The 15,753-nt window shown below is 34.9% G+C and overlaps 1 protein-coding gene and 1 long non-coding RNA gene across 3 annotated transcripts in view; one reads left to right on the top strand and one right to left on the bottom strand.

Moving 5' to 3' along the window:
* Positions 1-15,753, bottom strand: part of LOC140743358 (uncharacterized) — a 177,471-nt gene that overhangs the window by 27,033 nt on the left and 134,685 nt on the right. The window lies entirely within an intron of this gene.
* Positions 1-15,753, top strand: part of LOC140743355 (uncharacterized) — a 51,821-nt gene that overhangs the window by 15,868 nt on the left and 20,200 nt on the right. Inside the window, exons 8-9 of one of the 2 annotated variants that reach the window (XM_073074531.1) lie at positions 9,174-9,497; positions 10,178-10,297. In XM_073074531.1, coding sequence (XP_072930632.1) covers positions 9,174-9,497; positions 10,178-10,297 — 444 coding nt within the window. Of the gene's footprint in view, positions 1-9,170; positions 9,498-10,177; positions 10,298-15,753 lie in introns of both variants that reach the window. The other variant, XM_073074530.1, reaches the window with a different exon arrangement.

The following is a 15,753-nucleotide window of genomic DNA, read 5'->3' as shown; positions in this document are numbered from 1 at the left end:
GAAATTACGCACACAAACCCACTAAAATATTATTGCATAAAAAATAATATTCCATCGCGTACCACACTACTTTAACTAGATGACATCAACGATTCAACAACTCGTGAGACACAAATAAGTGAATATATGCCACGAAGAATCTCTTTGTGTTTTTTAAAGTGCACACAAAATTGGTATACCAAAAACAGTCGTGTAATTGCAAGAATGACAATGAAAGAACAAGTAGTGTAAAATCATAATGAACCCATTGAAAGCCAGTAGAGCGCTAGTTTGCTGCATAGCACCCTTACGTAACGTCTTCTTTGTGATTAAAAACTTGAATTTCATGGAGCGGGAGCCGTGAATTTGATATGGAGTGCAAAGTGGATTTCTACAAGTTCCAAGCAGAGTGCCGCGTTTTTGTATCTTTTGCTCGTTCGCTTTCGATAGGAAAGGATAGAATGTAATTTTATATCACAGTAGTACTTTTTAAATGTAACAGTTTAATTTATAGTGAGTTTATCATTAGACCTGTAATTAAAAAAAACATATTGCAGTCTATTGAAACGTTGAGTCTACTAACGAATATTTTTAGTTCTTCCAATTTATTTATTTGTTAAAATTAAGGACTATATAAAGTAAGAGTGTAATATCGGTATATGAAACTGTTTAATCAGCCTTTATAATAAAAATAATAAGTCACTCACTACGAAATGCACATCAGTCGAACTGCAGCAAACGTGTGTGAGGAGAATTTGGTAACGAAATGTAAATTCGACACCTATATTTTTGAAGAGCGTAGCAATTTGCATTTTTCTTTTCAGGTTTTATTTATTCGCTATCCAAAATTCCCTGTTTGAACTTTCAGTGGAAATTCAGGCCAAAAGGAGCAAAACCGAGTGTAGTACAACTGACAATTTGTACAGCCGGCATTTTCTGATATATTCGATATGGTTTGTTTATTTATTTGCCAGGCCATGGATTTACAAACAAAATGAGAAGGAATATATTAGGCAGATTGTTTAATATTTAAGGTAGAACGGGGAAGTAAAAATATATTTTACAAGCTAAATCCGTGGTTTCGCAGACATTTAAAGAGTTTACTTATACGTTAGTTTATCAAATAGGTCATAGTCGTAAGGTCATATTATTATGGTCTTTCTTGTAAACGTTAGCCGTTGTTATGCCACCGCTTACCAATGACTTGCCGCTAATATGCTGCCTCATATTAGCGGCAGCATATTAGCGGATTCATTAAGTTTGCGATGCTAATTATCGTGCATGCTGTAGCCGCCCCAGTTGTGGTTAGCATCGTAATGTCAGTAGCATGTTGAGATCCCAAATATTCGGCGCACTGTCGCCATTGGTGGGTTTGCTTCTGCTTGCTTGCCAAATATCTGGCAAGCTGATTCATCTGATTTCTGACTGTTCCAGCGATTCAACCGATCTAGTCGTCGTCGTCGTTAAAAGTCTGTCGCTCCGCTCGCTCAATTCTTTTAAGCTTTGCTTGGGCTTAGTTATACTACTACATCATTCTATATTACAAAGACCCGTCTACATCTATAGATATTGAATATCTCAGGAATGGGCCGTCGCGCACAAAATCAGAAGTTTACTATGCTTTTATTAGCTTGAACTACATGTATGTATCCACGTATGTCACGGAATCTTTGAACTCTATTTTACCCACTTTGAGCAGTTACTGCACGATAGATTGCAATAAATTTTTAGTTTGATCAACAATAAAAACGTGGGTTTTAGTTATTTTTAACTTTATCTTATATATAAAATTTTCGTGTCACAATGTTAGTTAGCGTACTCCTCCGAAACGGCTTTATAGATTTTCATCAAATTTGATGTACATATTCAATAGGTCTGAGAATCGGCTACTATCTATTTTTCATACCCCTAAGTGATAAAGGTTGTTCACCCTTAACATTTTTTTATTTATATGGCAACACAACGTTTATATGAATATGAAATCGTAAATATATGAAATTTTAATTAGCATCTAAAACATGAAAATATTAAAAATACCTAATACGTATAAGGTTATAGACCAGTACAATGGATTGAAACGAGAATCAGAGAACACAATTCTAAATAGAACTCTGAATCTTGTAAGATTGATTCGCAGACGCTTTTTGCATATTTCATTGCAACTCTTATTCATTCACTATCCTCCACCATTCAGTGTTTCGTTGATTTTCCCGGCGTATCTCGCTACTGGATTTATTTCCCTCGATTTTCTTTTTCCATTTGAACGTTTCTCTTTAATAGCCATGCATTCAGGTATTTTTTACTATTGAACAATTCCACTGTATTTGCGATTTATAGCGAATTTAAAATGTTCCTGGCGTTTTGTCACTGTTTATTTATTAATGGGGTCGCGTATAAATTTTTTTCATATAAAATGTTATTGTATTCTTGCTATATGATATTTTGAGGTATTACTTGGTTCATGATAGTTTAGGAAATTGGTTTTGTTTTGAGAATAAAGACAGAGTATATTAACAGTGATACTCTATGACTTCTAATAATGGTTTGGATGTTATATTTTGTATTATCTACGTTATATTTTGTATAAACATCAAATATTTTATGGCGCCAAGGATTTATTTGCGGCAGTTGTCTTAACGTATCTACTTATCAATATTCAATGACGTTAAGTTTTAATAATGCATTGACTTTCAATTTAATTTTCTTTCAATAATATTTGAAACAATTCAAGTGTGATGTAGAAACAGGTATCAAAATATAGTGCTTTATGATGCAACACGGTAATGCGAATCTATAGTCGAAACTGAATACACGGGAACTTTCAGTCGGTCTGCCTCAAAGGAAATCTAATAACCCGGTTCAAATAGCTCTGGGTATCTTTGGAGTGCGAACCGGGTGCAGATGACGTTGGATAATACCTACTCGTGTAGATCTTTGATTCATTTGTATTGGCGGTTTTTAGAACTGAGTATAGTGATATAACGTTAGCTAGTCTGAAGGAGGTAGACCCTTTTGTGGTTCGAATCGGGCGGCACCACCGCGACACCTATTTCTGTATATTAATAGTAGTATTAAGTGCTGCTGTGTTCTAGTTTGAAGGGTGTGGTAAGGCTGACATAATTTTCCTAGGCGTTCCAACTTAGTCCTCAAGGGTAGCGACGCTGTGGTCGACCTCAGGTAGAAATATCTAATCCTATCTGGAGTTGATTACAGATGTTCATGGGCGGCAGTAGCCATTTACCATCAGGTGGACTGCATGCTCGTCTGCTACTTCTATATTATAATAAAAGCTACTCAAGGAATCTTGAAATTATTGGCAGCAGACTATTCCAACTGTTACACATGTTTGTGTTCTTCATTAACGAGAGGATCGAACAAGAATATCAAAATTTTGCTTTTATTTTGTATGTTCCTAAGTATGAAATATCGCAAGTGATATTACAGAAGTATAATTGGAAGTTTATTATATTTAAACTTCACTTAGTTCATTTTTGAGCATTAACATGATTTAATGTTCTTTATTTGGTAATAAAAAACTTTCATTTAAATTACCTACCTATATCTAAGATTTATCTTACAATAAGAAAGTTACAGTCTGTTCTCAAACAATGGCATACATTCTCTAAATTTTAGATTATATTAACATTAGCTGACCCGGCAAACGTTGTGTTGCCATATAAATAAAAAAATGTTAAGGGTGAACAACCCTTATCACTTAGGGGTATGAAAAATAGATAGTAGCCGATTCTCAGACCTACTGAATATGCATATACAATTTGGTGAAAATCGGTAAAGCCGTTTCGGAGGAGTACGCTAACTAACATGTGTGACACGAGAATTTTATACATAAGATTAAAATTGTTTGTTTCAAGTTATATTTTAAGAAACTTAAGTTAAATATTTTAGTGACAAAGAGGTTCATGTTTAAAGTATTTGATACAATATAATCCTAAATTCCATTGTTCCAATATCTAAAAAATATTCAAAGCGTAAACGCAATATCAGTAAAGCTCCATATCTGCAGGAAAAGTTTAAAGTAAGATAAGAAAATTGAACCGTCACCCGGCAAGGAATGACGAAAATCGATTCCGTAGCTCTTCCTAGATGTTACGATTATCTCTCCCACAGGAACCAGCTCTGGAGTAAGGATTAAAGTGTATTTGCGGATATGAAAACTGATATTCGAGTGCACTTTATTCGAGCTATGGACGATCCTCTAGAGGATAATTCTACTTCGTTACAGCGCGTTTGAACGAGTTGCCCGGAATTGAATTATTAGTTTTATTAGCTTAACTCAGCCATGCTTTGCTATGGTTGATCTATATATAAGAAAAAAATGTATCCCTTTCTAAGCACATTACGCGCGTAGTTTGTAGTGAGATTTGGCAGAATATAGAGAAGTTCATATAGAGAACTGCAGAAAAATAATATGTGTAATAGGTCTTACATAAACACAATAAAACATTAATTGTTCATGGCAATCACATTTAATGAGAATACATGAATCTAAGCTCAGATAAGCCCCTTTTTTTGAAAAGCTTGAAAATGGATGAAGAAGCGAACAACTAGTAGCAGGTAAAAAGTATTTTACGAATTATGTACCTTATCACAAGCTGGACCCAGACCTCCCAGGGGTTTCGTATTAATGATGTCATCAAATGAATAATATCGAAGAAATACGCTGATACCTACATAAAGTTTACAAAGAAACGATCCGTCTTCATAATAGAAGTTTACATCGCTACACGATTTACATTCTAGAACGATTCTGAGCAAGTTATGGGTGCCCGCCGTTCATTCGGCATGCAATCCAGCATCGCACGAGCGCACGAGGATTGACCGCCGTGTCCGCTCACTGAATAATGTATGCCGTACTGTGGGAAATGCACGTAGCTTGTATACATGTATTTCCAGTACCCACTTTTTGCAATTTTTCTATTAAAGGTAGCAATTTGTGTAGTTATAATTCAGAAAAGATATAAAATAACATTTTATCGTACGAAGAAGTGCCTACAAATTTACTGAAAGCAGTGTCTTCATACTATTATGAATGTGCATGTAAATCGTGTATACATGGAAACTGTTTTCATGATGCACGATTTGCATGCACTTCGTTCATTTGTTATGCAACCCAGCGTCGCCCGAGCGCACCGTGATTGACCACAGTATCCGTTTACTGAATAATGCATCATGCGGGATGTGCACGACGCACGTGGCGTGTATAACTTAGAATATATTGATGTTGTGCTTTTACCAGACTGCGGAAGGGTTTTGTTTTACGATCATATGTATGTGCAATATAAAAAAAACGCGTAGCAATTTGTGTAGGTATAATTCATAAAAGACAAAATAACTTTTTATCATATGAAGATGTGTCTACAAATTTACTGAAAGGAGTGTCTTCAACTCTTCATACTATTATGAATGCGCATGTAAATCGTCTATACATGGTAACTGTTTTCATGGTGGTGCAATATTTGCATGCACGTCGTTCGTTTGTCATGCAATCCAGCGTCGCCCGAGCGCACCGGGATTGACCACAGTATCCGTTTACTGAATAATGCATCATGCGGGATGTGCACGACGCACGTGGCGTGTATAACTTAAAATATACTGAATACTGATGCTGTGCTTTTACCAGACTGCGGAAGGGTTTTGTTTTACGACCATATGTCTGTGAAATATAAAAATCACGTAGCAATTCGTGTAGTTATTATTCATAAAAGGCAAAATAACTTTTTATCATACGAAGATGTGCCTACAAATTTACTGAAAGCAGTGTCTTCATACTATTATGAATGCGCATGTTAATCATCTATACATGGAAACTGTTTTCATGATGCACGTCGTTCATTCGTCATGCAACCCAGCGTCGCCGAGCGCACCGGGATTGACCACAGTATCCGTTCACTGAATAATGCATCATGCGGGATGTGCACGACGCACGTGGCGCGTATAACTTAGAATATACTGATGCTGTGCTTTTACCAGACTGCGGAAGGGTTTTGTTTGACGAACATATGTATGTTTAAAACTATGATTGTTAGTCTCATTCATTGGTCCAGCAGTACAAATGACTTGATGGATTTTTACGTAAGAGGTGAGGTATCATATTTTTAAGCAGCCGGGTTTGTGTTATTATGTAAATTACAATTTTTATTTAATTTACTAACAAAAAAGCTAGCTGTGTTATAGGTATTACGTTTTTGCGACAAAAATATTTTGTATTAAGAAATCGCAAACACTTGAATTCATTAAGTAATTTGGATACAGATGGTGTATTATCCACAACAAGTAAAATCTGAAACGAAATTAGATTTTACTTCCAGTGAAATAAACTACGGAGTTTCTAGGATTTCTCAGACTAAAAGTTTTATGCGCAATGGAAACCGTCCAACGTTTACCTGTTTCGGAGCTTTCCAACGCAGAAATTATGAACTCGCAGCCTGAAGAGCCTCTCCAAGAGAGTGGAAGATGAGCGGATAGACCGCATCGAGCTAAATAAAATGGGACTACTAGGATGGACAAAAAGTCGTGTAGACTAGTATAGTGATGCAATTTTTAGTTACGACTATGCGACAGAATTTGGGAAATCACTAATTCTCGTACCGTACTCGTAGGGTGTTAGCTAGAACTAGCTCTGGCTCCGGGGGAGAGGGCGGCCCAACCGGATGTATAGCGCGGGCCCGCGACCCACGCTGACCACCCACTGCCCTTTGGCGCCGCTCATCGAATTTCCAATACAAACACGCAAGCGTACATCTGCGTTGGTTTTAACAAACACCCTAGATGAATTTGATGAACGACATTTGAACTTCATAATTATCAATTTAACTTAAACGAAACTACTTAGTCGATACGATAGGGAAACGCGTATCGTATCGACTAGTTTAATTCTTCTCTAAGTTCAATTCTTAAAATTAGGTATCATGTGCAAGTATCTTAGTCCACTGAGTAAAAATTGTTTCTAAAAATAATCGCAACGTAGAAAGTAGTACGAGTATCGTCACCCTAACCATACCTCCGGGCAAGTTCCGGTTCTCGAGCTAAAAATAAGAACGAAGCAATTGTAGTGGACTTGTCAAGTACATTTTTTTGGATTTGCCAAGTAGGTATTTCACAAAAAAAAAATATGGCGGATAGAAAGAGCTTTAAAAAGTCTGAAGATCTCATTTGAATGGTCATAAAAAATACATTATTTCTGTTTTATGCGTATAAATATTATTCAGTAAGTAATTAGGTTGAAGTAAAATAGTAGATCTACACTATAATTACGAAAACAAATTCGGTTTATGGATAGGTATACCTAATAAAACGTCAAAGAGTAAATAAATAGTAGAAGTGTTGGCCAGATTCAAAGTTATTTTATACGAAAATAGTCTGCATTGTAATATTATTTTATTCAATATGCCACTACGTCTTTAACATATGCCGTAGGAAATGTAAGCAACCGTAAAATAATCTCTATATTTAAGTCTCGGAAGTGTAGTTTCTCTGTAAGTTAAATATACGTTATGTAAGGAGATAGAGTATTATCTTATAATATAAAATCCTGTATTTTTAATAAGGCATACTTATTCAAATGTATAACATATAAAAATCTTGGTCTAATATTTGAATTTATAGAATTAAAAACATAAATAAAATTATTTTGCGTGGGTTTGATTTAAGCTATTTATATCTATGATAATACAACTATCTAACACACACGGGTCCTATAAAAATGTAAAAAATATTTTGTCTGACGTAAGCAGTGTCTGACACGTTCAATGTCTGTAGATAAGTAGGGCCTAATTCGTTTCTTCGTACGAGCGCCCTAAACAACGGTGATTCCGACACTGTGTTGCATTTTTAATAACATCCAGTCAGTTTTATTCGCGCGAGCTGTAACGCTAAATAAAGTATCGACGTTACGTTCCACGATAAAACGTACTCGCAGGAATTGCATAAAACATTCTAGTGTTACTACTGTGTCGTTACGGTCTTCGATTCTATGTTATGTACTTACTGTACGGAGTGGGTATGAAATGTTATCTGTTATATTTCGTATAGGCCTACAGTACGAAAATAATGTTAGTAATCATATAGTTTATTTACAAGTAACTGATAAAACTACTACTTTTTCAAGCGTATCTATGTATTTATGACTCATTTTTTACCACATTCTACAGCCCAAACTGTTTGACGGATTTTAATGTAGTATGAGGGGTCGTTAAATCTGTGTAAATTGTGGGTGTGAGTGACATAGGCTATATTTTAAGCAATCGGGTTTTTATGTTATTAATAGGTATTTTCAATTCTCAAGCTTTAGCTTGAAATTTTTTAACATTTACCTACCTTTTTTTTTTGTTTACGAGGAAAACCTTGGGAAACCTTGAAAAGGTACCCGGTGCCGTGGGAGCGACGCCGGGTTGTGTGGAATTTTTACCGCACTAAAAACCCCCCCGGTGGCCGTCCTCGGCGCTGCGTAGAGGGCTCCGGGATCTCCAAAGGAACGCAACCGGAGTCCTCTTAGCGCGTTGCCCCGTCGGGCTCTGCCCAGGTGAGCTCGACGCTCGCCACGCCGTCTGGTGCGTACGACGGTATGCGACCACACATACCGCCGCCCTTCCCAGGGTCATTTACCGGGCGGTTCGAGCTCCCACTCTTGCCGCCCGCAATCCCGGAAGCCCCCTTTTAGTCGCCTCTTACGACAGGCAGGGGATACCGTAGCCCTATTCTGGTCCCGAAACTACAGGGACAGACATATACCTACCTACAATCTACATTTAGTCGATGTACATTTCCTTTAAATTATAAAATATTGTTTACCACGTGTGGGTTATTGTTGAAATTATAGTATCTATTTTTAAAATGTAGCACTCTGTAGAAGTAGGTATTTAGTTGATAAAAATTATACTAGTATATACTTGTACTACATATATTTATATGTTTTTGAGTTTAGTTTTTTATACATATTCTATCGTTATTATTATCAGCCTATTGTTATCCTGTAGCTGGCCTGAACTATAGGTACCTACGCTTTGGCTTTATGGGTCAGAAACCTGTATATAGTGTACTTTCCCTCGGAAACATACTAAAATCTGTGATTCTTTATTTCCGATACACACATGGTTTCGTAATCAGAGATGCCATGAGGTTACTGTGGAGTAAAGACTAACGTTTTTATATGATACGTTTTCATTTTGCAGCAGCATTCAACAGCAGAGCGTGTGGCGCATGCTTTTGGTATCGGCTTTATTGGCGTCTACGACTTCGGGACCATATCACCGTACATGATGGTGGACAACGCAATCATAATATTCACCGTTATATTCACAGCCGTAGCGTTCGCAAGATCGTTCATCATCCAAATTTTGTACTTCGAGTTAACAAACTGCATGGAGATCGAAATAGCGGTCACACCTCATTACCTCTTCTTCGCCATCCTGCCTCTTAGCACAGAATTCTTAAACGCACACAAGATATATGCACTGTACATGTACCTGAATATAACGACGATGACCACCGCCTACGTAGTAAGCTTGTTATTTTTTATTATTTTCCATAACAACCAATTATCGGCAATAATGGGAACGAGACAATAAAGTTCAGAACGAAGACACCAAATATCGTATGAGTTTTCGCTTCGACCCTTCCGATCCAATTTGTCTGAAAATTGAATCTCAGGTTTCAATTTGTAAAACCTAAGCAATTAGCGTCTGACCTTTGCGCTTAATTCAATATTGAGGTAGAACGACGTGGACATATGGGCGGCTCGATTAATCTTCACTCGAAAAAAATCTAAGGTAGTAATTAATATCCAATCCATCAAAGTTGGATTTCGAGTTGGGCGTTGTCAAAGCACGGGAGCGAGTAAGCGATATGCGATGGGACTATGAATAAATCAAAATCGGGCAGCTATCGATTAAAATGAAGTGAACCTTGAAATGGAGTTCGTTAGATTAAAATGTATTAGCATGTTAGTGACAACGAATAATATATAATGGACGTATATACAATTGTAGTTTTTGAATATTATTAAGAACAGTGTTCACTTTTTTGTATTAAAAACTAATTGTGAGCTATAAAAAAAGCGTATTAATAACAATTAATTTCAAATATTACACCAATAATGATATCTTCAATCTCCATTATAAGTACAAATTGTATAGAAAAATGTACATGTGATAGGATATTAAAAAAATATCAATTTCAGGCAATGTTAACACTCTCAATATCAAGACTTCTTCGCAGTGAATTTCGATCAGTGAACAATGTTTACGTCATTGGTATTTTGTGCTTTTTGGGATTTGGACTAACTCTTCCTATTGCCGTGGTGAGTAACGAATCAACATAATTCTATAAAAATATAGCAGTAGATTATGGACATCGGTCTTATGGTTGCAAATCTTTAATCGCAATAGTGTGACGCTTGGAGTGTACTTCGATATCTACGGTGCACCTATACCGTTTTGTAACCAGTGATAGTGGCCAACTCGAATTGGACGTGTTGAAGTTGTCCACGAGGCCTCCTAAAAGGTTTAAAGAATGCTTTTCATATATAACAAGAAGGACAAGTGGCTTAAGATACTCGTCGTAGTACGAGCACACGCAAATAATGTGGCAACTACGAATCATCAAACCAACTCCCGACCGCGTCAGACATGGCTCTATTTTGTAGACCGCACAAGTCATCGTCATCAACCCATTATTGTCCCACTGCTGGGCACGGGTCTCTTCTCAGAATGAGAAGGATTAGGCCTTAGTCCACCGCTGGCCAAGTGCGAATTGGTAGACTTCACATACCTTTGAAAACATTTTTTTTAAGAATTCTCAGGTATGCACCTCACGATATCCTCACGATGTTTTCCTTCACCGTTTAAGCAAGTGATAATTTCTAATACGCACATAACTTTGAAAAATCAGAGATGCCTGGGATTTGGACCTCGGACCTCTCGATCAAGAGGCCACGTTTCTTAACCACTAGGCTATCACTGCTAATATTACACGACTCTCTTCTATAATTTCCTTGCGGATGAGATAATAATACAGACTTCACTAACTACTCCAAATAAAGCAGGGTTATCTTAATATGTAACAAAAACATAGCCTACCACTGCATGTTAAGTTAAAATATCTACTACACAAGTATCGATCTATTACCATATCCTCATCCGATGCAGCTTGCAGATGCAGATTGCAACCTAGATAATGCTGGTACACGTACCTCGTATAGCATTTATTTATTTCTTAGTAGAGATTATTTGAGATACGTACCTCGTATCTCAAATAATCTCTACTACGAAATTGTTTACATAAATTATGCTACTTTGCAATATTTTTCTAGCTTTGAATTTAATTTTTAGTAATGTCAAAGGGCATTAAAAACAAATTTTCTCATCTCATAATCTCATGAGGTTTTGAAAGACGAAGTATAGCAGTTATATGAGGCGTCCCAACTTTGTAGTAGGGGTCAGTAGGGGGGTTAGTAACGCTTTCACCATACACAATATGATCTGAAACTGTTTAGAAGATCACTAACTTTAATCCGTCTTGATTATATTATTCTACATTTGCACTGAAGGCATTCAGTGCTTAGACTTGTGCGGAACAAATCAGGTTATAAAAATGTTGATATTAAATATACATTTGGTACCTATATTATTATTAAATTGCACATACACTATACATTTACAAAAAAATACCTAAAATATACTAAAAACATAAAATTGAACAGATTTCATATGACATTTATCAAAATTATGCAAATTCATTAAATTAAATCAAAATGACTCTTATTTCAAAAATATATAAATGTTATGAAATTACATTAAAATTATACCTAATAATTATTTTAGAATAAAAGTATAAAATGAAATTGAAATATTTTAAGTAAAAAATCTATACCGAAAATGGCTGGCATTAAATAATTGTGTCTTACAAAATAATTTACAAAAAAGGATAACAGAACATACAATGACTCCGACGTGACTCGAACACGCAACCTTCCGATTTGATGTCAGACGCGCTACCATTGCGCCACGGAGTCGTTACATAGCGTGGCGAAATTTGGAACACGTTATTCGAGCGGTATTATGATTTTTGGTGAGTTTACAGTTTTGTTACATAAGAACGTTTTGTTAATGTTTTCATTTTAATATATAATAACATAAAAGTACTCAGAGCTGTTGTTAGGTAACTGAAAAACTGATTTTATTATATTAATATAAGGTGCCACCAAATGGTATTTAAATATTGTCCGAAAATACATAAAATAAATATAACTTTGCTATAACTTTAAATATTCAGGTATGCTTTATCCATAAACCTTCCGCTATTTGTGTATAGATAGTCGATATAATCCTCCGTTCGTTACCAAATTTTGATTGTGATTTAATATTTATAGTCTCGATATAAGTACCAAATATTTCAAATTAAACAACTAACGTTCATAAGTATTTAAATGAATAATATATTTAATACTCTATGATGAGTATTAAATATATTATCTTGTCGACGAGTCCATATTTCACACACCAGAGACTTTACACACTTTTATCAATTATTTAACGTTTAGTAATTATTTTTTTAATAAAGACAGAACGTCCCGTAAGCACACAATAAAATACATTAAGAAATTTTCCTCGCTTTTCTTCGTCTAGTAGTCTAGTAGCTCAGTCCCTAAACAGAGAATGAGTCAACTACAAGCTGACATCTATATTACCACGCTTTTATTAGCTTGACCTGTACGTAAATATGTAACGGAATCTTTGAACTCGATTTTTACCCACTTTGAAAGGTCCGATTCATTTAAAATTTTAAATACTTATCAAGATTCGATGACAAAATATGAATCATGATCTTAATAATTTTGTCCAATTCTAATTTTGTCTCATCAGGATTGTCAGGATAAACGATTTTCCTTGTACGATTTTAGCGTGGTTTTTAGTTTTTCAACTATAATTATTTTACTAGGTTTTACATTTGTACTTGTGTATCTTTGAATTGAGAAGTGTTGAACTGTTTAGTACTTAGATAGATAGAAGGAAAGTAGGTCTAAATCTGATGTAGATTCCCTATAAATTTATGTTCAGTAGCGCAAAAATGCTAAGTGTATGGTTGTCTCCCTTTTCCTACAGGTTTTCGTTCATATATTTGACATAGAAATTATCGCACAGCTTATTAAATTTTATTAAAATAATTGAATTTCTAAGTGTCGCAACCCCCGATACGATCTTTAAAACGAGCAAGGTAATTAACTATCAGTCCAGTAGAAGTACAAATTAATTCAAGAATATTCGAGTCATTTCTATGTCGAGCGTACTCACCTCAAACGGCGATCAATTAGTGCTCCAGCGTCGATGAATACGCTTGAATTGATTCTGATATTAGACTGAATTTCCGTCACTTTACAGGTTTTCGGATTTCAGTTCTGTACTTTTATGAGATGAATAAAATATCTGTAAAATATAGCTTACGTTGCTTTTGCCTTCGGTTTATTTGCGTGGCCTTAAATACCTAGTTAATCTACCACAGTAAAGATCTGTAATATCAACAGACATCAATGAATTCTTCACAGATACACAATATTTAGGTATGATAATATTATTCATAAATACAGAATATTTTTTTGATATACTTGCTTAAGCATTGTATGCATTCGGTTTATAGGAGTCCTCCTTGGTTGATAAGTCTTTTAAACTGTAATATAATTATGTGTAATTGAAAATCTATAATTGGTTAAACTTGAACAGAAATGTAAATATGTTATTATTTTAAATGGAGTATACTGAGAAAACATAAAATATAGAGTGTAGAGAATTCGAATCACATTTAACCAATTTTCCGATAACACTTAAAAAAAAATGAAAATTGGATGCTACAGAACTCTCCTTACGCAAGTTCAATTTACACTTGGCCAATTTTATTCTCTGTAGTATTAGATTATTTATTGAATGAGAAAATATTAATAATCTCAAATAAACTCGCAGTTATTAAAGGTAAATCCAAATAGAGCAATACAAAATGTAACAAAATATGTTACTCGTAAATTATCATGATTAAAATTCTCCTAGAGTTGCATAAGACTTATTACCTTGTGTAGTAGCATTTCATATTTTTCAAAGAGCAACTTCGCCGAAGTAGCAAGCTTAGCAAATCGCAAGTGGAAGTTCTACCTCAAGTTAACTCATACAAAATAAAAGCGGGACCGCTCGGAAGAATCCGACAAAACTATTAGGTTGCGGACAGACCACCTACCTTAAGATATGCGATGATTTTGAGATTATTGAGTAACTGAATAGGAATGATCCTCGGATTTACTTTTTAATTAAAAATCTGTTTTAATGAAAATAGTTTTTATGTCGATTTTAAGGATTCTTTTATTATTATGTTTTTTCAATGCAATTATTTATTCTATGAGTGAACTGATTCCTCATTGTTGATGCTGGAGGCATTTATAATACAATTTTATCAAGCAGCGGCTTTGTGTTTAATTTTTTAATCAATAAAATGACTAAGTATTAACGGTTGACTGTTATCGATTGGATCACGATATAATCGATAAATCGCAATAAGGACTACACTAGATCTGAGAAACGACCACACACGGATTACACCCTCACTCTTTCGCTTTAAACAAGTCAACTCACATAAACAATTCAGGCGTTACACGAAAAATTCATCGCTCCATCTCGTGTGCTAAGATCGAAAATTCTACATGTAAGAACGTTTCGACAAGGTTATCTTGAATACGAAATACCTTCTCGCATATTTATGTGTATTTATGTCTAACAACATGTATTTATGTCGTAAAAATACACGTAACATGTTGCCTAATAGCAGAACCGTGTTTCAATTATAATTTGAGTATGTTTACGAGTGCTCTTTTAACGATGTATTTAAATATGCAACGTTTGGATATTTTCTTGTTGTGTCGTACATAGCGTGATTCTTTTTAGATGAATTTTATACTTACTAGCGATCTCGTGCAAGAGATTTTACAAGCATTTTCAAGGGGAAAACTAATTTCAAGAATGTGGTATTTTCAAGAATCTGTAAATTTTTATTGTGATACTTAATAATGATTGAAATATCACAAAGATATTAATTTATTGAATTTCAATATTCAAATCTCAAATTAATTAAAATCTCCCTGTCAAATCTACGCACTTACACGCTCTAATTCAATAATAATAATATATCTAATAATATTGCATATTTACTAATTATTTTGTATTTTAAACTTATGATTTATTGCCTCTTCTATCTAAATATATAAACTTATTTGATTCGAAATATTCAGAATGAAAGGCAAACGCGTTGTGAATTATTATCATAATTATTAATTGAATGTACGCAGAAATGGTGTACGAAATTTCGCTGTGACCACAGACACGAACAATGATTCAGCTGAGGGATGTGCGACGTATGTATTTGATCCGTTTTCCTGGAACTTGATGTTGCGACCTGGTCTGTGGATCGTATCCAATTTCGTTGATCCGAAAGTCCGGAGATTGCTAAAAAATTTAATGTAAAATGACGAATAGTTTTCAATAACAAACATGGCCATCTGTTGTGGTTCAGAACAATTTTCTTACTACAAGTGTTTTTAACGATCGGTTTCAACTTCGTATCAGCTTACAAAAATTTACTGCGCCTGCTAATTGAAGCAAGTTGACAAAGTGAAATGTATTTTTTTACCTAGGTTTTAATACAAATTTCCCGATATTATAACGTAAAAATTAGTACTGTTTCAGTTCATAATCCATTTGATCAGCGCCACTCGACGTC

The sequence above is a fragment of the Epargyreus clarus genome, unplaced genomic scaffold, assembly GCF_041222505.1.
Source record: "Epargyreus clarus isolate Ecla_fem2 unplaced genomic scaffold, WU_Ecla_fem_2.2 ptg000007l, whole genome shotgun sequence".
Taxonomy (NCBI): Eukaryota; Metazoa; Arthropoda; class Insecta; order Lepidoptera; family Hesperiidae; genus Epargyreus; species Epargyreus clarus.
Note: the sequence above shows the minus strand (reverse complement) of the source record. Positions and strands in the feature narration are given on the sequence as shown.